The sequence below is a fragment of the Lissotriton vulgaris genome, chromosome 2_2 (assembly GCF_964263255.1).
Source record: "Lissotriton vulgaris chromosome 2_2, aLisVul1.2, whole genome shotgun sequence".
Lineage (NCBI taxonomy): Eukaryota > Metazoa > Chordata > Amphibia > Caudata > Salamandridae > Lissotriton > Lissotriton vulgaris.
Window position 1 is genome coordinate 191027417 of NC_141688.1, and position 26419 is coordinate 191053835.

A 26419-nucleotide genomic window follows, 5' to 3' on the forward strand; every position below is an offset into this window, starting at 1 on the left:
CTGGACAAAGGATTTCCTGTCACAGGGAGGTGTGACACCACCCCAGACAGGAGATAGTGGATTGTAGCAGGGAGGTTTGAATGAAACCAGACAGTGCCTGGGGAGCACAAGGCTTCCCCTTGCATAATCCTGTCAAACCGGTTCTGGGGCAGCCCAGCCCCAGCTCCAGTGAGACCTGGACAAAGGAAAGGGGGTGTAACCACCCCCCTTCCTGGTCCCACCCATAGGGGAGGGACCTAGCAGGAGATCCACCCCTCAGATTGGAATAAGAGGGGGAGCAGTGCCAATGCAACTCAGATCATCCTGAAATCAACTTTAAACTAAGAAGACGACTGGACTTCGACTTTCTGATGAATAGAAGACTGAAGAGCATCTCCCTTGTGGCCTAGGAGGGGCCACCCTGTGAACACAGGCATCACCCAGCACCTCGACGTCTGCTTTGCCGCCGCCTCCCGCCGGAGCCCGAGTGCAGAGCCTAACAAGACACAGCTTCCCAGACTTCTCCCAGCCCGATCCACAGTCCCTGCAAAGAAGGGACCCGTGGAGGCACCGAGAGACGTGGGAGCGGCCATCTTGAAAGACCCCCGAGACGCTGACTGCGCAGCACCCGAGGCACCCTCGACTCTGTGCTTTGGGGTTTAAGAAGCCCCAGAACCGAGCAGCATTTGCACCAAAGATCAGCCCTCCAGCATCTCCACGATCTGCGTGGGGCCCTTTTGTTTTGTGCCACTCGACTCGCCATCCCGTCCGCTTGTCACGTGGTCAGCGGCCATCTTGGCGACGAAACCTACGATTTACACTGTGGGTCTGGTTGCTCCAGACCTGCCCTCGCTCCTGTAGAAAGGAGTACCCGCTCTGACCTTGCTGGTCCGAGTAATAAGCCTTTTTCACTTTCCCCGTGGCTTGCATTAGCCAAGGCTTGTTTGCTTCAATCGAGTTGCCGACACCGCCATCAGCTAGAGCCTTCGAGGGACAGCTCGTGATCGACTCCTGGACGTCCTTAACCTCTTCGTGTCCACGTGGCTGCAGAGAGAAGCAACCCCTGATCACCTGTTTGCACCCGACTTTGCCTGGTTCCAATCGGGTTCCACGGTGGTCACTGGTCAGTGACTTTGAACATTGTCCCCTCTGCTTTCAGGTCTTCACCACTTCGATCCACCCTTGGATCGCACCGGACACTTCTGCTTCACAGCGCCTGCAGCTGCAACAGCTTCAAGCACCAAGAACCTGCGTGACAGAACCCGACGCCACTTCGACCCTGTGCACCCACGGCCTGTGGGTGAGGTAACTTTGCAACGCCGGTGTCTATACACTGGTACACACCTCTAGGGTCTGTGTCTAAAGTTTTGTGTTCCTAGGTTCAGCGGAAGTATCTTTTAATTCACTTTAACTGACTTTTACGCACCATTGACAGTGCATTGGTGCGCGCCGCACTTTCCGTGCTGCACCCGTCTCCTGTGGGCTACTCCCGACTTCATCATTGCTAGTCCTGACTGCTCCCAGCGAATCTCTAGGCCCTAGGCCTAACCATTGTTCGATAAGTGTTACTTATACCATTTTTTTAGTATATGGTCTGAGTGGCCACCCGCCCTCATCCATAATTGTGCAACTTTATATGTGTAACAGTGCTTTTGATTTAACGCTTGTGCCCCTTTCCTCATAAAGAGTACTGGGGAGTAATTTAGAAATAAATACATATATTTTTATAATATATACTTGTGTGGTGTCCTTTCATTTGATTACAGGATTGTATGTGGTAAAACAGCTCGCTTAACACGACCTCTTAAGTTAAGCCTTTAAGGCTGCTTAGTCCATGCTACCACTAGGATAGCTTGTCTACAAGGTTGACTTACAACCTGACATCTTTGGGGTTTGTTTGGACTGATAACCAGTGGTTCCAGAATTGGAAACACTACCTATCAGGCCAACTTCTCACAGACAGCATACAGAAAAATTCGGCTGTGAAAGAATACTTGACTTTTGTCTGAAAAATTAGGGCAGGTATTAGAAATTAACAAAAGTTTCAGGACACCGGGACAGTCCTCTGAAACGCGGTACTGTCCGGGGAAATCCGGGACGTTTAGTCACCCTATCACTTGGAGAATAGAAGGGACTGTGGTGGGCAGGGCACAAGTCCTGAAAAAAGAAGTGGGGGGACGCTCTCACCGGAAGTGACGTCATAACAGGAAGTGGCGTCACGAAGGGTGCCGAGCTCCTCTTCCCAGAGAGGCCAAAGAGTGAAGTCCAGCTGTTTGGCAGGGGGGATGGTGTCCCCCTGGTAAAATAAGTGGGGGGACGCCGTCCACCTGCGTGGTACCCCAACTCAAACCCTGGTGGTGGGTCTGTGAGGCGACTGCTTCTCGGAACCTCTCTACTACGAAAGGCCCTCCTTTATACTGGGAGGTCTTCTCAGGGGTACACAGGGCTCTCAATGGCAAACAATGCCGCCATAAAGCAGGGCGGGCTGGTGACAGGGCAGATAACGCTGCCGGCACCAGTCCTGACCGCAGCCATTGATTAGTCAATTTCAGCGGGCCCCAGAAGTGTTTCAAGCACTTCTGTGGCAAAGAAAGCAGATGCAGATGGTTCCTGCTGGTTTTTTATGCCCCTTTAAAGGGGGCATTGGAGCGGCGGGACAGTCTTTTCCTCGCCTCTCAAGCCCATCGCCAGCACCATCCTGCCGGTCTCCTGGCACAACATTTTGTTTTTGTTTTTGCCTGCTACTCGCCAGATTATAGTCCAGGCTTTAGTTCTATCTCACCTGGACTATTGTAATGCCCTCATGCTAGGATCCAACATGACTGCAATAAATAGGTTGCAAAGAGCACAGAACGCTGCCGCCCGCGTTCTATTTGCTCTACCCAAAACCTGCCACACGTCCCTCTTTCTCCGTCGACTACACTGGCTTCCTATACAACAGCGCATTCAATTTAAAACCCTTTGCCTCACCCACAAAATCCTGTATAATGTTGGTCCCCAAACTCTGCAGGGACTGTGCTCTTTCTATACTCGCACGCGCGCACTCCGCTCAGCCGACCTCTCACTTGCCTGTACTGTCAGAATTCGGAGGAGCAGAGCCGGTGGCCGCTCCTTCAGGTATTTGGCCCCTAAGCTCTGGAATTCTATCCCCCTAAAGCTCGGGCCACTTCAAATCACCTGCAATTCCGAAAACTCATAAAAACCTGGTTGTTTGCATCCATCTAGCACCTCGTCTACCATACTAGTATCTGGCATGTCCGCAAGCGCTGGGACGCCCCGTCGCTGGGGTAGCCATGCGCTATAAAAGATCACATAACATAACATAGGGTCACTTTCAAGCATGCCCCTTTCGTTTTTTGCCCACCCACCATCCCACGAGGCAGCAGACTGTGCAATTAATGGTGATTCTTGTTTCAGGGGCATAATTTCATGTTCTGTTCTTCAAGGTTGCTAATAATTTCTGTCTGTTGGTTGTTGAATTGTGGGTTATCCAAACAACTTTCTTTTTTAGGTCTGCATATTTTCGTGTTTTACATATATGGTATCTTTTGTCTTTGGTAAGGTCATGATTGGGGGCCATTTATGTTCCTTATTAGGCATCCCCATTGATAATGGGGATAGCTTGGGGACAGCGGTCTCTCGTGGAACTCTAGGGGATGCTTACGGCCGGTCGACTGGAGGGTGCAGGTGTGGGGCCAATCCCTGAACCCGTGCATGGACCCCCAGTTAGGAAAACTATACAGCCCCTTGGCGTGGTATTTGAGGGTGTAGAAGGTGCCCTATAGGTAGGTAACCTTCTGAGTAGGTGGGCACCTGTGCAAAAATCACTCTTGGGGAGGGGGGGTAGACATAGAACATAGTTGGTTTAGTCATGACCATGCCCATAGGCACATTCAGGATACTCAGAAACAAATGTATATATACATTTCTATATCTTTAGTTTAGGATTAGGAATGGCTATGTATTAGAGTCTCTGTTAAGGTTAGTCATACACAAACATTATAGATAATATTTGTACCCAAATATGGGATGTAAATATTGTATAGAGTGGTATGGGGGTTTCTGAGTATTTAAATACACAAAGCTTTAATGTGTCTGTCTTGTTTAATAAATACGGCTGGGTTTGTTACGACCCTTAACCCAAAGATATGTTTTAATATGTTCTTTTTGTGATCTGTTGCCTCGGGGGAGAGTGGGGCTGGTACCCACGAGGCGGCCACAGGATGGAAGAGAGGTGTCTGTGAGGGGCGGGGGCTCGGCAAATACTGGCAAAATCCATATAGCATGCTGCTCTCTGCTAAGTTACTGTGCCATAACAATCAATTAAATGACTTTGCTGAACTAGTGGCTACACCTTACTTGTTTCTGGCCGGTACCTCTCTGCAGCGGACTCGGACCAGCACGGTTACATCTCCTCTGTGGTGTTCCTCGAGGCTGCTACCCTGAGAAGACAATTCCAGTGAGTACTTGGCCCCTTTGTAATGGCTGGCACTTCATTTTGAGTCAACTCCCCCCACCTGTTTCCCCTTTCCTGTATCCGGGGCTGGAGTGGTTGGGCACGATCGGTGGATAGAACTTGTGAGCGCTGCAATTGGAGTGGGCGCCACTCTGCAGCTCACCGATCCCTAGCCTGCGACCTCTTCAACAGCGCGCCCCCGGAGAGGAAATCAGCCCGGGTCGCGCCTGCACCAATCCTGCACTGATCCTGGACTGAGGCCTCTTTTTCAACAGCGGGCCTCCGGAGAAGCAATCAGCCCGTGTCGCGCCTGCACCGATCCTGGCCTGCGGCCTCTTTTTGAACAGCGGGCCTCCGGAGAAGGAATCAGCCCAGATTACGCCTGCTACGCACTGCGCCCGTCCAGTAGAGCCTCAACCGGGCAAACTGCAGGTCGCCATCCTGCCGCGGACCTCTTGGAAATTTCGGGCTTAACGTGGCCCTTCCTGATGCCTTCTCTGTTTTGGTCATCTGCTTTCTCGTGTGCCCGGAGTCGACCTCCTATTCAAAGTGAGCCCGTGTTGCGGGCAGAGCTCTGCTCGTAGCTCCGATTTAAGCTCCTTGCTTCGGCCCGTTAGGCAGAAGGCTCTCCCTTTGCCTGGTAGCGGGAGTGTTCACGGATGCCCTGATTTGTGACCTGACTCTGCCTTGCGTGACTGCGAACTTTGAGTAATCATGGGAGTTTTGGACTGGTCGGTACTGTTTTGTTTTGCTGTCTACACAACACAGCACACTGCTTGCTAGATTAGCGTAATACATTTCATGCCTCTGAAATTAACCTCGGCCTTTTTATGTCACATACTATTGGCAGCCATCTTGTAACGGCTACCGATGCTGGGGCATCCATCTGGTTACTGCCCCCTATTGCTAATAGGGTGTCCCCCTCCGGTGTCAATGGAATACTGCTACCAGTGTGTATCAACCCCCACACCTCTGCCCATCTAGTGCCTCTCATTGAATGTAATCAGCTGAAAATCAGGGGCTTCGGACAGCAATTTAGTCTATAGTCCTTCTCTCTTCATCTGCGTTCTTGAGCAAAAGGGGAGCCAAGTAAACCAAAAGTCAATGATTCCTATTGCTGGTATTTCGATATTTCGGACTATTGTTATCCCCTTAATTAATTGTCATGTATCCTACTCAGTGTGTGACCTGATAGGTGCCTCAATGCATGGCTGAGCATGACTCCGGCGCACTCCTAACTCAATGCCAATCCATGTTTACTAGCTCCTGCGCTCAGCCTCCTCACTGCCTTCTCACGTTCACTAAGCTCCCTCCTCCACGACCACTCCTTCACTTCGCAACATGGACCCCAGACTTGAAAAGTCAGGATCTAACAGCTACACAATCAACTATCCTTACAACCTCCCCAAAAATGCGACCAAAACTCTAAAACATAAACTACTCAAAGGCAATCCAGAAACCCTTATCTCTGACCCCTACCTTTGCCCTAAAAAAGGTACTATTACTAGTGACCTGATATTCTACACTAACAGAAGAGCTCAATGGAGATCTATGTTTTGCAATTTACTCCACATCACCTATTCCAAAAAATTCCCTCATGGTCTGCGACTTTTGGTCTCACAGTCCCCCATTTTTAGAGATAATGCCACTATAGCCATCTACAACAATGGGACGATTCTTATTCAGGCCACCGATCACAGCCTTAACATCTTTGATGGCAGGTTTGCTCTCTTTAAAAGATCCCCTACTCAACCCAGGTATGTTCTTTCCTGTACCCCCTCTCAGGAGGTCTCTGATCCCTCCTTATCGCACCACATTCTGAGGACGACCTCTCCTCCCCCAATCAACTCCCTTCTGGCCATAGCCTCTCCAACACCAGGCTCCCCAACTCACCGTCGTACCACGACCTGACCAGACTGTAACATATTCTCATGGTGCTCTCGCTCTTCCTCACACCGACCACCTCTCTGATACTTCCCCACTCCCTCTCCCACTAGCATTTCCAACAGGATCTCAATCAACTTCCCCTCACCTGTCCCCGCAGACATCACCCACTCGCCTTGTGCGGCAACACCTCAGAGGGGGAATACACCATTAGGCAGCTTCCCTCATCCCCTTCATGCAAACCAGGAGCCACTCTCTGCTCCTGCCACTAAACTCACGGCAATTAACCATGAACTGCTTACTCTCAAAACTGCCATACCTAAACTCATCATGGCCACCGAAGAGCTAGCCCTTGACCTTTCTTTCAACATGCCCATTCTCGATATCCCCCATCGCTCTTCGACTAGGCCAGCGCTTGAGAGCCCACAGACGATCCCCAGAATCCCACCACCCAAAATTCGAACACCAGCCCCTACCATAACGCCCCTTCCTTCTCGACCCATCAGATCCTTTAATCCTTATCCAGAATCTGATATTCGCTCCCTCCTCCTTGATTCCCCCCCTCTTTGAATATCTCTAGCCCTGCTATATGCTCCCGTACAGCCATACTAATTGCACTTAAATCAACACTCACTAACCATGATACTGCGGATCCCATACGATCCATCATCCCTAACCCCCTTAGAGCGCCCAGACTCAATGCCAATTCCATAAACTTATGTAACCTTCTGCAGATCCCCACTGCATAACCTGCACCCACGGACACCATGCACAAATCACACCTGAAATGCATGCTACTTAACTGTAGATCAGCGGTGAAACATGCCACTGACCTTGCCGATCTTATCATGGCCCAAGATTTGGACCTCCTTATCCTCACAGAAACATGGCTTAATGACTCCTCTGGCCCTATCCTTTACCTATTAGTCCCTCCTAGTCACAACATCATCAAACTCGACCGAGTTAAGAAATTAGGAGGTGGCATTGCTTGTATCTTCCGCAACTCTCTCACAGCAAAACAGTCCCACTCAGCTAATCTCATCATGTGAATAACTTTCCATATATATCACCAGTACACACAGACCCTTATGCAGCCTTCACAACTTCTATCACCCCTCCAGGTGATAACCTCCAACCAATCGAACAAGTTATGGAAACCATCTTCTCCAACCTGGGGCGTCCTTCCCCCCGGGATCTTCCTAGGTGACTTCAATCTCTGCTGGAATAACCCCCATGATCAGGCTGCTATAACCCTAAAAACTTCCTTGCCAACCTTTCTCTCACTTAATTCTGTGACAGCCCCACTCGAAACCTAGGCTCGACACAGGATCTCATGATCTCCAACCCCAACTCCCTTCTTCCCGAATCCATTCAACTTCCTGATTCCTGAAAGGTGGAACCACAAATCTGCTAAGCCACTCAAACTTAAACACTGGAAAAGACAGCTCCATAACACTAGTGTTAATGAGCTCATAGATCGCTGCAATCTCTCCCTTCTGCCGCCTTTTAACACGTCTGACGTCCATGACCTCACCGACCATTATAAAAACACCATGCTATCTGTCCTGAATGATACGGCCCCCTCTTCAACTTAAAAGAATACCCATAAAAGACTCCAAACATTGGTTCAATGAAAGTCTAAATGAGAACACACGCACTCTTAGACTAGCTGAATGCAAGTAGAGAGCCTCTCCCTCCACGGATCATCTAAACACTCTAAGATCCCAAAGAAGCAGATACAACAAAGTTATTAAAACAGTGAAAGCCAATTTTTTCAAGCACCAACTTGACTCAGCCAAATAACTACCCGAAACGTCTTTTTGAGCTCATTAAATCACCATCCAACAACACTTCCATCCAATCTCAGCACATCACTCTCCCACAACCAAACTGTGATGCGGTGGCTGCATTCTTCTTTGTAAAGATGAATAAAATCGTATCAGACCATAGGTCTACTGCACTCACCCTCTCTCTCTCGCCTGTTGCCGACGTCTCCACACCCTTGGCCTCGCCTCCGGGTGTCTCACTCAAAAACAATGCCTCTTGGTGTCATTTCACTCCCCTCAATGACAGCTCCATCCTCAACATTCTCTCTACCCTTAAACCCTCAAATCACTTCAATGACCCACTCCCCGCTATCTACTTTAAAGAAATGATAGGCTCACTAGCACCTCTTTGGTCGAAAATCATCAACGCCTCACTTCTTCAAGGTGAGATCCCGATCTGTCTGAAGGCAGGCCTAGTGCTCCAGATTCTAAAAAAACTCTTGACTGACCCTACTGACCTGAACAACTACTGCCCAATCACAAACATACCGACCCTAGTGAAACTTCTGGAGAAATACGTTCACGAACAACTACGCAAACACATTGAGCAATTCTAGCTTCTCAACCAATTCCAATTGGGTTTCCGCACTGGGCACAGCACTGAAACGGCCATCACTCAAATTATGGATGATGCTCTCCATTTGCTTGACCAAAATGAAACCTGCCTTTTAATCCTACTCGATCTATCATCAGATTTTGACACTGTCAAACATGACCATCTACTCGTCCTTTTGGAACGCAAAATGGGGCTCTCTGGTACGGTCCTTAAATGGTTTGCCTCTTTCCTCAACAACCGATCACAAAGAGTCAAATCCAACCAGTCTCTCTCCAACCGGAGCCCCTACACTCTGGGTGCTCCCCAAGACTCCTCACTCTCACCCACTCTCTTCAACATCTTCCTTGAATCACTGACTGTAATCCTTAAAGACTCCAACATCCAATATCACATGTATGCGGACGACACCCAACTATGCATAAAAATCTCCTCCCCTGATGACATCAAATCTCTCAATGGAACCCTTCTCAAAATCCTTAACTGGCTTACCTCCAACCATCTCAAATTAAACGCCCTCAAGACTAAATCCCTCCTCATTTCACCCTCTAAGCAAACCCCCACTGTTTTGAAATTTCTCTGTAACCTCACTGCCCTCAACTGTACTCCGCACATTGTTGACTCTACTAAATCACTGGGAGTTGTGCTAGACAAAAACGTAAACATGCAAGATCATATCATATTATCAACCAAAGGAGCGAACTTTCAACTCTGCATCCTAAGGAAACTCACACCCCATCTTCCCCAGGATGGCTTTAAATCCGCAGTGCAAGCACTTGTCATTTCCAGACTAGAATACGGCAATGCGACTCTTTGCGGTCTGCCTAAACTCAGCTTAGCACCCTTCAGAGCATCTCTAAATGTGGCCACTAGACTTATCACAAGCTCTAAGAAGACCAATCACATATAACCTGACCTCAAATCGCTCAATTGACTTCCCTTTGAAGCCAGGATACAACTCAAGATCGCTTGTATGACCCATAGAGCATTACATTTCAACACCCCTATCTACATGACAAACAAACTGGAACTTTCGGGTGGCTCCAGATCCACTAGGAGTACTGGCACTCTGTTGTACAAGCCAAGAAATTTAAGAAGCTTAAAAAGTTCAAACGTTCATTCTCTGGCATCACCCCGAGAATCTGGAACTCCCTCCCAGTGGATACAAGACTAATTCCCTCTACTCTTGCCTTTAAAAGGGAAGTCAAAAAGCTACTTTTGAACAAACTGCTCTAATGAACTATGCACTGAACTGAACTTGCTGTTGGGCTTCTATTGCCTCTAAGTGATTGTTTATTTTAACCTTATTTCTGATTGGCTCTTTATGTATGAAACATCCACAATTGATCACAGACGCCGGAATCGTGGCTGGGTATGACAGGTGGCTCGACGGCAGTTTGTTCCGATCCTTGAACTCGCCCCTAATCACAAAGCAGATTGTGCGCATAGAAAGTGAAAATCATCACAGAGAGAGAGATTCCTGTCCTACACCCCAAACCATACGGTCGGGCACAAGTCCTGTTCATGATACAGTGAATACCTGGGTGAAACGAGCGACAGAACGAACAGAATATACCCGAACCGGGTTGGAATTATCACCGGTCCAGTGGATATACTACACACGCCTAGAATAGAAGGAAGCCCTGAAGAGTCAAAGTGACATATGCTTTGACGAAACACGTGTCGGCCAGCGCGGTGTGGCTTGAATATTAAAAGAGAAATTATCATCAAGAAAATGTGGATATTAACCTTATTGTTTGTGAATGAAATATAAATGTACCCATCATATGTATGAACCTATTGTGTGTGCATAGGAATTGTTCTCAAATACAGGTGTTGTGTAAACAACAGCCTCAAAGGGGTTGGAAGGGTCACCCCTTTCCTGTGGCACCACTACCAAAAAAAGAACGAGCTCTACAGGCAGTAATCAGAAATATAGCGGAGCACAATCAGTCCCTAGAACAAGAACCCTGCCCTTTGTATGTACTGACTTTTTGTACACTGTCAACCATCCATCTTCTGTGGGTGATCACAGACCCCCGAGGCTACCACGCCTTGGAATGGCCACTTCTGACCTCTTGAGTGGGGTTTACAGAAAAGATCGCCTCATACATAAGTGGGATTTTGCCTGTCAGGTATCCCTGGCAGGCAAGAAAGGATCCATTATGCTGTAAAGTAATATGGCCAGGTACTACCCCCCCCTTTTCAAGAGTATGAATGATATAAGCACCCATGTTGTCATCATGTATTTTGAATACTGCCTTGTTTCTTTATGTGACCTGGAACTGTAGTCCTTAGTTTTTAGATATTTTATTCTTTTTCTCCCTTTTTCACCCACAGATTTGCTTTGTCAGCCACCAATTGAAACTGTAAACGGACTTCCACACTGTCCATATGTTATGAATTTGGATCTTACAAGACCGTATATATCCATGGATTAGACACATGCGCCCTGCAGAAGGATCTTCCTAAATAACTTTGTTTGTCCGAAACGCGCGTCGGCGCTTTTTCCCACTGCATGATGTTTTTGATGTTCTGATTGAGTGTGAAGATATGGTTTGACTGATTGAGAGCTTGTGGATGACTGATAGAATGAAAGAATGATGTGTCATGTTTTTATTGTGCTAATTGTATTTGGGCTGATGCTTATTTATGGCTTCGCAATCTAAAGAATTTTTATATATTAGAAGCTGACCTCTATTTATCATGGTCTAAATATTTTTTATCATAAAAGATCAACTAAAAATACATTTTCTAAAATATTTCAGCCTTTCTGTGGGTGTTCTTGGTTGATTCTCATTGTTTGATTTTCTATCCTCTGGGGAAGCTCCCTTTCATGTTTATTCAGTACTTACTCCCTGGTGGGTTGCTCCCCTTGCCTATGGTCCATTAGGTTTACAGGGTCCCTCTGACGTATTCTTGCATTTATACCGGCACGCTTGTTGTGAGGGTTCTTTAGGTTCAGCTTCTGGTCCTTAGAACAAGGCAGTTATGTATGTCTGAAGGTGTGTCTGGACTTCCTTGAATTGTTGCTCTTACACCCCCTTCACCCTTCTTCCCTGTCTGTCTGATCAGCTTCCTGTCTAGTTTGAGATTTATACATAGAGTGGTCTTCATCTTTTAGACCAATATGGATGCCATTAAAACCTTTGGCTTCAGTGAAGAGGACTTTAACAGACTAGTGGGGCCATCTACATCTTCTGAACGCCCCTTTTCACTTAATAAAGGAACAAATGATGAGTGGCTTAAACTCTTAAATTTGAAGAAAAAAGCAAAAAGGACTGAATCACATGCTGATTTTATGATTCAATATCTCAAGGCTGGAGTTATCCCCAATGGCCTTTAGAGTCAGAAATATTCTGGGATTATTCGTAGAGATCCGATTGTTTCTTGAGAGATGGTCCCTCATTGCAAATCGATGCTCGAGGGACCTCATGTTACTCTTCATTGATACCGCTAGGGAAGTGGTCTCAGGTCTTCTCAAGGAGATTGAAATGGAGGAAGCTCTCCTTAAAAACAATGCAGTAGACAATGCTAAACAAAAATTAGAAGAAGTCAATCTCGAACTTCACTCCTTCAATGACTATATTATTCGCAGAAAGACCGACAAGTTGAAAAAAGATATTCGATATTTTTCAGAGGAGAAAATATACCCATATCTGCATGCTGAATACTATTCCAACAAAGACACCAATCAAGGGGACCAACAACACTGGACTAATAGGAAGATTTGCACCTTCTCAGACACTTCTGAGTCAGAAAACGAAGGAGTGTCCAGCTCTGCTGATAATTTTTCGAACAGACGCTTTGACGGCCTCCCAAGATCGAACCGTTTTTTGGGTACCCGCCGAGGCGCGAGCAGAGTCAAATTCAGACCCCAGGAGAGGGTGAGGGAGTCATATTCAGACAATCAGGAACGGGGCAGATACCAACACGCAGAGAATCAGCCTCGGTTTCTGGAAACCAGGAGGAATCAATACTGGAGGGAGTGAAAACATCTAACAACTCTAGTCTCATTCCTATCTTTAATTTACCACTCATACTTTGGATAAAAGCACCATTGATCTCCTGTCTCGAGGCTTGTCATTTGTTCCTAGCTCCCCTTTTAATGCTTTTGAACTTAGTAAAGATATACAGGCCTTTTTTTAAAAAATTAGGTTAAAGCATTTTTTTGCAGGAAAAGATAAGCTTCTGAATAACAACACCTCAGGTTTCCGACTCACCTCTGTTTTCACACCTTTCTTGGACCAGGTTGGTCCTGAGGTGGGCATATTTGAAAAAAGCGTATACGCGAAAATTCAAAACCTAACTAAATTTGTACCACAACCAGCCTTCAATCTTAGCTACGATGAATATCAAGCCCTCAAAAAATGATCTTCTGATCACACGCTGACTGTGAAACCGAGCGATAAAGGTGGGGGCATTGCAGTCCTTGACAGCCTTGGTTATAAAAAACAAATACTCTTCATGCTTAACCATCCCGAACATTATCGCAAGGTGACATCCTAACCATCGGAAAAGATTAAGACTGAGATCTTCAATGTCACCAATGCTGCTCTCCAACGAGGCTCCATATGTAATCAAGAATTTTAATTTTTTAATAAAACTTTTTTCAAAATTCCAGTTCTGTATGGGGTGCCCAAAATGCATAAAAATCAGATCACCCCTCCCTATCGACCCATTGTATCTACCATTGGGTCGCTTACGGAACCCCTTTCTAAATTTGTGGATGCCTGCCTTTTCCCCATCATCTGCCAACTTTCTGCCTACGTTCGTGATTCCGGCCATCTTATCACGAAAATCGAGGGTCTTGATTTCAATACTGACACCGATATACTGGTCACTATGGATATCGAGGCGTTGTACTTGAATATCCCACAGAAAGGTGCATTGGAGACCGTCAAAAAAATTCTGGACGGATCTGACTGCCCATCAGAAAAACTTTTTGTTTTGGAATGCCTAGCTAGTGTCCTCAAAGAAAACTATTTTGAATTTGACAAAGCAACGTACCAACAAGTGCTCGGCATTAGTATGGGAGCAGCCTGCGCACCCAATGTGACTAATGCGTTTATGGGAGTTTTTGTAGAAAGATTTATCTTCAATGAGATTGCACCTTTTTCTGAAAATGTCACCCACTACAATCGTTTCATTGACGATATCTTTTTTATCTGGAAGGGAGAACAGGAACAGCTTGATTCATTATGTGGATCAATCTTTGTGGCTCACATTTAAAATTCACTGCCAACACTAGCTCTACCAGAATAGAGTTTTTAGATGTATGGATCCAAATTAACAATCAGCAAATTGAAGTCTCCCTTTACACCAAGCCAACTGCTCGCAACACTATTCTCCTCTACGACAGCTTTCATCCTCGGAACCAGAGGTATAGCATTCCCTTCGGCCGGTTCCTTAGATTACGCCGTAATTGTACGGACATTAACAACTTTGAAATTCATGCAGCCCAACTCAAAAATAAACTTTTAGAAAGGGGCTATCCGCATCGAATGATAAGGGACTCCTATAAAAGGGCCAAATACTACAATCGAGAAGCCCTCTTGAACTCTAAGGATAAAAAGGAGGAACAACAACTAGTAGTTGTTACCACTCACTCCAATTTCAACAACAAACTTAGATCCATCATCAACTCCCAATGGCATATTTTAAATATAGATCAAACAGCAGAACAACTTAAAAAACCTATTTTCGCCTTTTGCCGAAACTGAAATTTAAGAAATGCCTTGGTTAGAGCTACTATTCCAGAGACACCCAGTATGAGCCAAAAAAGCATCACTGGGGCAAATCCCATCATGGGGAGTCACAGATGTGGCAGCTGCCACGCTTGTGATCAAGTCATAACCACCCCTACACCTCAGTGGGGTAAAAGAACATTTCACTTCAAAGAAATGGCAAACTGTTGAATAAAAAATATCATATATCTTTTATTGTGCCCTTGTGCCAAAGGATATGTTGGCGAGACAGCGAGAGAGTTCAGAACGTGTTTCTCTGAACACAAATCATCCATCAGGAACGTACGACTAGGGGCACCCCTTGTGGCCCACTGGCAAGATATGAAACATTCTATTGATGACCTCAAATGGCTCATCCTAGAACACATCAAGTGCCCCTCATATGGAAATGCTGAAGCCCTTAGAGGCAAAAGGGAGGTGTTCTGGATGTTTACCCTCAATACAGCCAACACAGGCTTGAATGAACATTTGCCTTGGGAAAACGCAATAATTTAATTTAATTAAAGCGTATTTCCCGTTCTCTTGATTTTCTTCTGCATATTAACCTAACTGTGTACATTCTCATCATCGCCAGTCTGTCATCTATGTTTATTCCTTTATTATATACATCCCCATCATCGTTAGTCTGTTATCGATGTTTATTCCTTCATCCATTTTCCCGTTTCATAAGATCTATTTTTTCACTAATACTGTTAATTGATTGTCGGTTTTTCCTTTTTAGGTCTCGCAACCTATCGATGTGCGCAAGCGCATCGAGCGGAGCGAGAATTCAAGTGGCGAAAACATCTTCAAACCAAAGGGCATTCAGCCCCAAGGTTTTCATGTAGTTCACATGAACCACGTGATTAAACATGCACGCACATCAGACCCATTTGCTTCCCAATCTCCTCCCACCATCAGGCTTCCCTCCTAATCCGCCGCAACATTTCACAATCACCCTCCCACAGGCACGCCCCCCCACCAGACTCTCCCGCCCCATCAGGCTTCCCTCCTAATCCGCTGCAACATTTCTCAATCACCCTCCCACAGGCACGCCCCCCCACCAGGCTCTCCCGCCCCCATCAGGCTTCCCTCCTAATCCGCCGCAACATTTCACAATCACCCTCCCACAGGCACGCCCCCCCCACCAGGCTCTCCCGCCCCCATCAGGCTTCCCTCCTAATCCTCCGCAACATTTCTCAATCACCCTCCCACAGGCACACCCCCCCACCAGTCTCCCAGCCCCATCCGGCTTCCCTCCTAATCCGCCTCCCCTCGCTCACATTCCCGCCCCAGGCTCTCCCGCCCCCATAGTATTCAGTTGATCCAATTAACACACATGAAAATATTGGCGTGCATAAAAAAACTAAGAATTGTTCTTGATGCAAAGGGGCCATTTGGTGATCTTGAACAAAAAGCGCAATGGCATCTCATTTTGCAAGGCGTGTGCATACGTTGCCTTTAAATGGAAAACAAACAAAGCTAGAGGCTGAGAGGTTTTGTAAATTATCTGAAGTGGGGCCTTAAAGCCTGCAGCTCGCCTCTTGTTTCTCCTTCCTTCAGCCCGTCGCAGTTTGTTTTCCTTGCACCGCCCCTTCTTACTGGATCATCCCGTTCTTCTGTTACCAGATCTTCGACTTCGCTCTGAATACTTTGGTTGCAGTCAGCGTGCTTGTGTATCCGAACACAATTCAAGACTACATACTTTCACCAAGTGTGAAGCCCCCCGAACCCCCCCGCCCCCCCCCCCACACACACACACACCTCCACCCCACCCGGTGTGCTCGTGCAGCACAATACCCTCCCCTCGTGCAGGCTTTCTCCCGAGAAGGTGAACTGGGTCTACCTCCCCTAGGCACTTTGATTCAACCAAAACGTTTTACACTCCTCACGGGCTGTGCGTGAGGTGCGTGACCTCCCGAACCGCCCCTGATGGTGCAATATTTACACTCCGGGAGCCTTTACGGTGCACACAATAAGCACGCGGACTGTAACATCACTATCTTTACGCTCAGCCCATATTACGCATCGCAGTGGTTGCAGGGTCTGCATTTACTACACACAGCCGAATGTCTTAAGTGAGCACGTAATACAAGCAGTCTAATGTACACAGGTCTCGTGCACGCGGGAACGCAATAAAAGAGCCCAATGTTTACAGTGGGCGCGCGCACCCAAGCTGAGCACATAACATTGCAGTGCAATTCTTCCAGTCCCACTGCATAGAAGCGCATAATACAACAGAGCCATGTATACAGTCCGTGTGTCTACGCAGAGGCTAACAACAAACATTCCCATAGCCAAAAGGACTCGCATTCGGAAAGTGTAAGCTATTGGCTTTGTAAATAACAATGCTATTAATTTATATATTTTCAATGCCAACACATATTAAAAAAATAATTGTCATTTACAATACCAATAGCTCACACTTTCCTAATGCGAGACCTATTGGCAACGCCAGTGCTTGTTCTTTCTGATTCTATTTTTACATTTGAATTCTACTTCTATCATTCACTCTTCCAAATACGTGGTCGTGTGGACGTAGGTATCGCCATTTTCATACTTCCGTTTTGCCTTCTCATCAACGACCCAACTTCCTGGTTAGCGTTTTAGCTTTCGGAAAAAGCCTCAGGTGTCTTACATTCACATTCCGCCGAACGGTATTTATGCAAATCCTCTCCGCGGGGTACATCGCTACCCCGGCTATGGACGCTTTCGGAGGCTGACTGCTGTTGGATCGATGTAGTTCCTGCGCTTCCTGAGACACTAGGTAACGATATTTATCAAGCGACTCACTTTTCGCTTCATCCGATAGCTTTGATCTATACTTCACAATTCCTGCCCTGTTTATTTATCGGTCTGAAGGACACAGCGCGACTCGGAACAGAACATTGCTTACGAACTTCCAGCATTCTGCTTTGCACATATACCGCTAGACGGCCACAGGTATTAGGGCCATTCATTAATTTATCTTTTTGTGACATTCTATAGCATTACGTTAAAACATCTTAAAACGTGATGTTTATTTTTAACTATTCTGGGCAGTCTAAATTATCAGTCATTACTCACTCTTTTAATCACTTGGCACAACCGTGCTTTATTTCAGGACTTTAGCTGGGCATTACTAATTCTTAGGATTGCGCAGTCTGTTCACTAGTGTTACTTAGTATTCCATGGGGTCATTTTCACTAATATGGTGCTCCTTCTTTTCATTCTAGGAGCAGACCTCCCGTACTACATCACCTGAATTTTTTTTCTTTTAAGACTCCGGGACCAAATAGAAACCTCACCTAACCTCCTCAGTTTACAGCTACATATATAGCAGGTACTATGTCGTTATTTCTTATGGTCCACTCTTATAATGAGGACATCCAATACCATGAGCCAATCTATACATTGGCTCTATGTTTACCTTATGTGAGGGCCATTTATCATGTCTTCCGTTAGACCACCATTTTTTTATCTCTGTATTATCCCTACTCATTCTATCAGCATTTTCATGGGTATGACTATACCATGCTACTCCGTTGTATTCCAGGAGGTGAATAGCTGAACTTTCCAGTATGTTCAATCAACCCTACTGGTCATGTGCATATTTGGACCACACGAAAAACCTATTTGAATTCTTCGAGCTTGTGACTATAACTTTAACAGGTACAGCATCACCTCTATAACGGGCAGGTCTTTGATAAGTCCACAGATTTTCGTTTTGTTAAGATCTGTATGCCCAATGTAGTGTATTTCATTTTTAATTGTAGCACCCACTCAGAGACACTAATAAGTATGCCCTTTTTTTTGTTAACAGAAGGAAGAAACTCTGGTGCCCACAAGCCATCATCCTCAGAATATTGTTTATATTTGGACGTGTCTCTGGTAATAGGTGTGTTCCTAAGATTGGTCAGCTACAACATACTCAGAGGTGTGTATTTTAAACACTTTAGGCTCAGAGGTAATCCTTGATACATTTTTCTTATAGTGTTCTCTCCCCCTCCACCCCCCTCCTTTTCAAGAGTATGAATGATATAAGCACCCATGTTGTCATCATGTATTTTGAATACTGCCTTGTTTTTTTATGTGACCTGGAGCTGCAGTCCTTAGTTTTTAGATATTTTATTCTTTTTCTCCTTTTTTCACCCACAGATTTGCTTTGTCAGCCCACAATTGAAACTGTGAACAGACTTCCACACTGTCCATATGTTATGAATTTGGATCTTACAAGACCGTATATATCCATGGATTAGACACATGCGCCCTGATGAAGGATCTTCCTAAATAACTTTGTGTGTCCGAAACGTGCATCGGCGCTTTTTCCCACTGCATGACGTGTTTGATGTTCTGATTGAGTGTGAAGATATGGTTTGCTGATTGAGAGCTTGTGGATGATTGATAGAGTGAAAGAATGATGTGTCATGTTTTTATTGTCCTAATTGTATTTGGGCTGTTGCTTATTTATGGCTACGCAATCTAAAGAATTTTTGCATATTAGAAGCTGACCTCTATTTATCATGGTCTAAATATTTTTATCATAAAAGATCAACTAAACATAAATTTTCTAAAATATTTCAGCCTTTCTGTGGGTGTTCTTGGTTGATTCTCATTGTTTGATTTTCTATCCTCTGGGGAAGCTCCCTTTCATGTTTATTCACTACCTACACCGCCTCCTCCCTTATCAAGGCCCAGATAATAACATAAGAAGAGTTTTTGGATGAGGGGGTCGTAAAAAAGAAAAACAGCTGTATTTATTAACATCAAAACAAACATAATATATACAATATTTACAAAAATACGCAGAAAATATTGTATGACATTGATTACATTGTTTAGTGCAGATGTCAGATGGCTAACCTTAACATAACTTTAATACAAGTTATTCCTATTCAAATCTAAACCATATCATCATCAATAATCATAATAGCATTCACTTTTCTGCGTGTCCCTATTTGAGCCTACGGTGAGGTCAATAAGTGGTGTCAGATCCATATCAAATTATGCCCGCCCTTCAACCGGAGTGCGTATGCGCACAGGGCCCATTCACCATGAGGGTACTTATGCACCCCCCCCCCCTTTGGTTACTACTGTACGCTCTGTATATTTTCTCCATAAGGAGCCCTTCCAGTTGTGTGCCGTTTACTGGCACCATTGTGCACGTGCGGGGTTGGCCAACTAGCCTAGGGAAAGCGTAACTCCCCACTCCCCTGCACTCATCCAGCCAACCGGCTGTAACAACCAAATTACCCTTAGTGAATAGAAACAACTATTTTGTCCAATTCTGCAAATAATGCTGCAAATTCTGAATTAGCTGCGAAGCGTGAAAAATCCACAATTGTGTGAAAAAGGATGTTGCTGTAATACCACATAATCTAGATGTGATGGGTAATATATGCAATGGTATATGATATGGCATATGATGGTATAAGGCCATGTGATCAGCGATCACACTCTGCAACTCTGGGCATTAGCTTGCCTCATCTTCACTAACGGCCCCACCAGACCGCCGGGGATGCCTGGTCTCACCCTGGAGATACCCATTAAGGGACCATCTCTCAGGGAAGCCAGGAAGGGTTTCGCAGCGGTCGAAGCGCCTTGGGACCCTCCGGGTAAGTAGTGCGCTATATAAATGCCTATACATTTACATTTATAACACATTACGTCGTGCTAGTTCCTGTCCAATGTAAAGGTATTTTTAATTATTGAATGATATATTATGGTCCATTACATAATCCTACACTGTGGTATAATTTGGACTGCACACATTCTCATTTAGTTAGTGTAGAAAGTGTGAAACACTGGGTGCACTAAAAATGCATGGTACTGGGTCACACACACACACATGCACTGGCTGCTTCACTCAGGGGTCAGTGTTTAAGGCTTTTAGCTATTTGAGTCACTGTGAGGGGTGTCATGTTTTGTTATGTAGTGTTAAGTTATGCTGTGCTTTGTTGGCCATTATTGTAAGTCATGTTTATATATGTTACATGTTAAATCGTTCTACTGAATACATTCTTGCTAGGCTATGCTGTGTTAAGTTGTGTTATGTTAAGTTATGTCGTGCTGTGTTATGTGGTACTATGTTATGTATGTTGCTGCTGCCTTTTACTACGGTGAGCTACGGTGGGCTACCGTACGTCATGTAGGCCTGTAGCCTCCGCGCAGGCGGATCACCTTGGACACCTACCTCCCCCGTTCTTGAAGGCCAGGTAAGGGAACCTCCAGACGTTGCCCAGCCCCACGGCGTAGCCCACCATGGACAGGATGAAGTCCAGCTTGGACGACCAGTTGCCCCGGGCTTTGTTCTCGTCGCCATCGTCATCCTGAGAAGAAACGGAAACAAAAGAATCATCAGGCACTTTCATGGGCACGCGGTCCAACCAGTGGACGCCGCGCGAAGGGGTACTCCAACCATCCAATGACAAGCAAAGGCAATCGGTCCAATCAGAACCAGTCTACATAAACAACGACAACCAATGACACGAGAGGAAATGGGTCAAAGGTGCAACAAGCATCCGACCCATTTACAAATGTTCGTTTCACAATTATTGTGGGGAGGCGGGTTCACGGCAAGTTGTCACTACAGGAAGATGGATGGATAACGACCTGAAAAGGACAATTCGTTGTGAGATTCAGTGGTGAGTTGGAGTATGGTGTGATCGCGTGTTCTTATTTTATGTCTGGTTATGATGTTCAGGTAAAATACACATTTTGTTATGTTATATCATGTATGTGCTCTTGTTACGTTACGTTGTGATTTAATGCGACTATGAGTTGCTAGTATGGTTAAATATGTCACGTTATGTTTTGCTGGTGGATATTATTACACGTAATAACACCTGTTATTAAACCGAGCGCTGCATACTCCAAGTGGGTACGGGGTCAACGCAGGGCCTTCTACAGAAACGGAAGACCTGTACTGTGCCTGAAGCCGCAAAAAAAAATTTGCACTATCCATGTTTTGTTCCATAAAGCCACGAATCGAATGTGTTCACAAAATTATTTAGGAGATATTTAAATACAACATCGCACTGCGGGATTCCAAAAAATAATAATTGGAATGAATTGAGGGGGAGGTGTGGAGCAGGGGCCAGAGCGGCTGAATCCAGAGAGCTGGTTTCGCAGCTCGAACCCCAATGCTGGCGGGAGCTCAGCTCCGCATCACGTGACTCTTAACTTAATGTCCCAGACTGCCACCAGCGCCTTGAAAACCCATAACGGGGCAATAATGTCCGGCTCTACAAAAAGGAATTGACTATTGACATTCAATTGTAGTTGTGAACTTGTTTTTCTGTGTTCGGAGCACTTGAGGTGAAATAACCAATAGTGGTCTTGGTGGCTATGACACACTTGACTGTATTACATACAACATCGTGGCATGTGTCAGTGTTTCGTAGCGCCCACAATAGAACTAGAATCGATGCATTATTACGTGTTGGTTACACCTGGAGGAATCCTACTTGACACGGCGGCATCAGGCGCTATATATTTCCAAGGTATCTCTCCACAATTGTATGCCTGCCTTGCGCTAGCGTCCTTCTCACGTCTTCATGGCTATTAGCAAAAGTCACATTTTTGGACAGTGCACTCAGAATACTGTCTTTTACTCGCGAGAAGTGCTTTATCTGCCACGAACAGCTGAGGGCTTATATTCCATTTATATCAATGGGGTTACCCAGTATGTAAACATAACCTGGGGATAATGCAATAAACGAACAATGGTTCTGCTACCTCTACCGTAAGAAATTTCTGATTTAAAATATGAGTATGAGACCCATTCAATGAGTCTAATATAAATATGTTATAATCAGAAATTTCTAGCGGTACCGGTAGCAGAACCATTGTTCGTTTATTGAGAACTTATGTTCGGCGCATACAAAGATATATATTTAAAGTAACTTAAGAGGCGGCTTGCGTGTTTCTGCCCTTATCCCGACGCTCTCATTTATTTATATCCAGGCAGCGGGCTGTGGCTGTGTTTGGGGGTTCGCTTCCTCTTGTTAGTTCGAGGAGTGCGACAAGTTACCGTGCTGGAGAGTACTCCGGCCCTATTTGGTAGTCGCTGGGATTTGCCGCTTCTTGTAATTGCGGTGCCTGTTTTCCCAGATTCGTTTGCTGGTAGCGCCAAAAGGCGGGATACGGGGCGCTATTTTGCGCCGTCTTGCCCATGCATGATCTGACTGACACCAATTGTCCTGTTGACGTTTCTGTATTTTTCCCCATTCCGTGATCTTCCAGCTGGCGGACTTTTTTCACTGGATAGGAATTGCGTAGGGGCAGCAGGTGAGGTAACATACTTCAGCAGTGGGCAGCGCGCAATCCGCCCAGGGAGGCCCCGCCCCTCTGACGCAACTCATGAGCGCTTCGCCACAGCCGCTGAATCAGCGGGTTCGTTTTTGCGCGAGTTTACCTCCCCTCAAACTCTAGGAGGATGTGAGCGTCTTTCTGATTCGCAGCTAGTTGCTAGAACGCAGTAAACATCACATGGCGCTACGAAAACAGAAACGTGGCGCTCTTTAGTAATTAATAAACTTATTATTAACAGTTTTATGACAAACGAACTGAAAATATGTAGAGTGCGAGGCAGATGTTTATCAAAGGAGCCGCTCTGCTGGAATGGTCGCTTCTCACGTAGACGCAGTTTGTACGCGTGCTTGTTTGAAGCGGGACAACGGAATGTAAATGTGAGCACGCGCTCCGTGTCTAATCTGGGACAGGCATCGAAAGAGGACTGCCCTTCTCAGCCTCAAATGAAGCATATATTACACATAACAGGTTAATGTGGCTGCAAAGAGTGTGCATTTGAATTATAACTACAACTGATTCGGGCACGGGCCCAGATGAATATGTGTTTTTCTTTATGCGGTCACTGGCGGTTAGAAGGATGTCGGAGTGTGAAGAGAAAATGTGCTACGGCTTTTACGCAGCATTGCAAAATAGTATAATCGGCTTGTGCATTGATTTGTTGTGCTAGCGCCCACATTGGTGCTTCGTGGCCAATAGGGTTAAAAACAATGTCTGCGGCACTTGCATCAACCCGGTGAGCTACTCGACTCTAACGTGTTACTACTGCCAGGTTCCTGCGTGTGGATGCAAGGAGCGTGGTGCAACCTCTGGGAGCACAGTGTCATGGTCAATGGACGTAAACGAGTGGTCGGCGTGACGTCACGGCGTGTGCCCCCGGTGCGCCTCTTTCTGTTTGATGGGTAGTGGTAATGGCCCCGGCCCGCAGTTGCACAGATTGCGGGGTGGGCACGCCCCGAGCAGGTCCTATTACAGAAAACGATCCGCTCTGAGATACGGCCCCGTCTCCTCCGTGACAAACAAGGGAGGGGGCAGCACCGATGCGGACATTCAGCGCGGCCTGCATGGGCCCGGGACGGACCGGCTGGCAGCCGAAGACCGCTGCCCACAGGACCGTCCACCGGAACACAGGGTCCTTTAGGATTGTGGCGCAGAGTCCAAGGTGACTCCGCCCCGATGGAAAACACACTCACGGGGCGCTGCAGCGCCGGGGCCCTCGGGAGCCGGTGCCAGGGGACTGAGCGGGCTGGCCCGGAGCTCTCAGTGGGCTGAATCGTCCCAGGGCACTGACTGTGGTAGAGCGAAGACAGGGCACTCGGTGGGCTGAGCCGGGGCCAGGGTACAAGGTAGCCCAGAAAATGCCCGGGCATTCAGTGGATTGTGCTGGTCCGGCATACTGAGGGGACTGATACGGTGCCAGGGTACTGAGTGGGCTAATGCGGTGCCAGGGTACTGATTGGGCTGATACGGTGCCAGGGTACAGAGCCGGCTGATACTGTGCCAGGGTCCTGAACGGGCTGATACGGTGCCAGGGTCCTGAACGGGCTGATACGGTGTCAGGGTCCTGCGCGGGTTGGGTCGCTGCCGGGGCACTCAGTGTGGTGAGCCGGTTCCAGGTACCGAGTGGGCTCAGCTGGTGCCAGGGTACTGAGTTTGGCGTGGAGGGTCCGGGGCACTCGATGGGTTCGGGCGGAGTCAGGGCAGTGCGTGGGGCAAGACGATGCCGGGGCAGTGAGTGGAACGGGCGGTGTTATGGCACTGCGTGAAGTTCAACGGTACGAGGGCGCTGATTCTCAGGGCACTGAGTTGGCATAGAGATGGCTTAGATGAAACTGGACACAGTTGGGTGAGATGGTGCGAGGGCCCTGACTGTGGTGAGAAGGTACGGGGGCACCGGCTGAGCTGAGCCGGTGGCTGGGCACGGGGTGAGGCGGGGCAGTGCCAGTGCATTGCGCGGGCGGGCCAGGGCACTGAGTTGTGTGAGATGCTGCCAGGGGCCAAAACGCGGTGCCGGACCAGTAATCTGGGTGAAACTGCACCGGGCACTAATTATCTCAGACTGTCAGGTCCCTTGGGAGGGGGTGGGAGCGGGGAGGGGGAGACGGCGCCTCCTTCCCGTCAAATGTAGCTCAGACACCCGAACCGAACTGCAGAGGCGCTCTCTGTAAAATCGTCCGATGATTGTTTTCAGATTAGTGAGTGGTTTGCCTAATGGAGCTACCGACTGAGAGTGAGTGAGGGCATGGTGAGTCAGCTAGGTAAGCGACTGGGTAAGCGAGTGAAGGAGTGAGTGTATGACTGCGTGAGTGGGCAAATCAGTGATTAAGTACATGAGGTTAGCGAGCGTGTCTGCGAGTGAGCATGGGCCGTGTAAGGAAGTGAGTGGATAGCTGGGGCGAGAGAGTGAGGAACAAACCGAGAGACTCAGTACGCGGATGCGCTGACCGTATAAGAGTAAACACAGGGAAGGTGAGACAGCCGACGCCGCACCTGAGTGACAAGGAAGTGAGGACGTTGTTACTAAATGGAGAAGCGAGAGGCAATGGGCGAGTATCACTCAAAATGAAAAGGGAACGACCTCCAGGCGCTGGCTGGTTTAACTGAACAAGAAAACAAAGCTTCAGGTGCAAGTGAGTGACGCTCCCTCGGCGTTCTCATGAGTGACTGGCCACGAGAAGAGTCACTCGTGCCCCGTTAGCTGGGCGTGGTCCGGTCCTTTATTACTGACGTAGACACGTGTCTCATCACCTTACAGCGCCCACCGCCGCCGAGCCTCCTCGAGGCGCCTGACCTCAGAGCGGAGACGCGGTACAGGCAAGCCGAATCTTTCTGTCATATTCCACCCAGCCTGCAATATCCACCCATGCACCCATACAAACCGTAGTCGAGCATGTCTGCTCAGCCATTCTGTAATTTCTACCAATCTATCATACATTCATTCACCCTGTATGCTTTACCCATTCTGCCTGACCAGCTGTTCAATCAACAACATCTATCCCTCACACCATCAGTTCATCCATCCAACCATGTATGCAATATGTAGGATCGATCCAATGTGTTGTTCTGTAGGCAGTAAAGACAATTTACCCTATCTACCCGAGCAAACATCCGTCCGTCCATCCATCCGACCATCCATCAGTACATCCATAAATCCATCCATCTATTCGTCCGTCCGTCCGTCTTTCCATCCATCCATCTGTTCATCCAGACAGTTGGCCTGCTCTTTCTACAGTATCAATCTAGATGTCAATAAGCAGCACCAACCCGCCAGCACATCTGGTACCCTTTTGTCCAAACTACAAAAAACATCCGCATAGCCAATAAGCAATATACATCCACTCTGTCTGCTCTCTGGCCACTCCATCTATCCATCCATTCACTCATCCACCTACCCAGCCATCCATCCATTATTCCTCTCTCTCTCTCTCTCCCTCTCCTCATACCCAGCTCAATCTCTAATATTCATCCATTCATTCAGTAGGCAATGTTAATTCCATTTGTCCCCTGTCCTTCTTATTCGATTCAATATATCCATCCATCCATCCACCCTAACATCCATCCATCCCCCATTCCATCCATTATCAAGCATTCATCCAGTCTGCTTTCCTATCCAGTCTTCATCCAGCACGTCATCCATCCTTCATGCGACGTGCACGTTGTCTTAAGACGTCACTGCCCGGCCCCCTAGTTTTCTCGTTGTGATGTT

The 26419-nt window shown here is 46.9% G+C and overlaps 1 protein-coding gene across 1 annotated transcript in view; it reads right to left on the reverse strand.

Moving 5' to 3' along the window:
* SLC6A5 (solute carrier family 6 member 5) overlaps positions 1 to 26419 on the reverse strand; it is a 281258-nt gene that overhangs the window by 245574 nt on the left and 9265 nt on the right. Inside the window, exon 3 of the mRNA XM_086959506.1 lies at positions 20597 to 20732. Coding sequence (XP_086815632.1) covers positions 20597 to 20732 — 136 coding nt within the window. The remainder of the gene's footprint in view (positions 1 to 20596; positions 20733 to 26419) is intronic.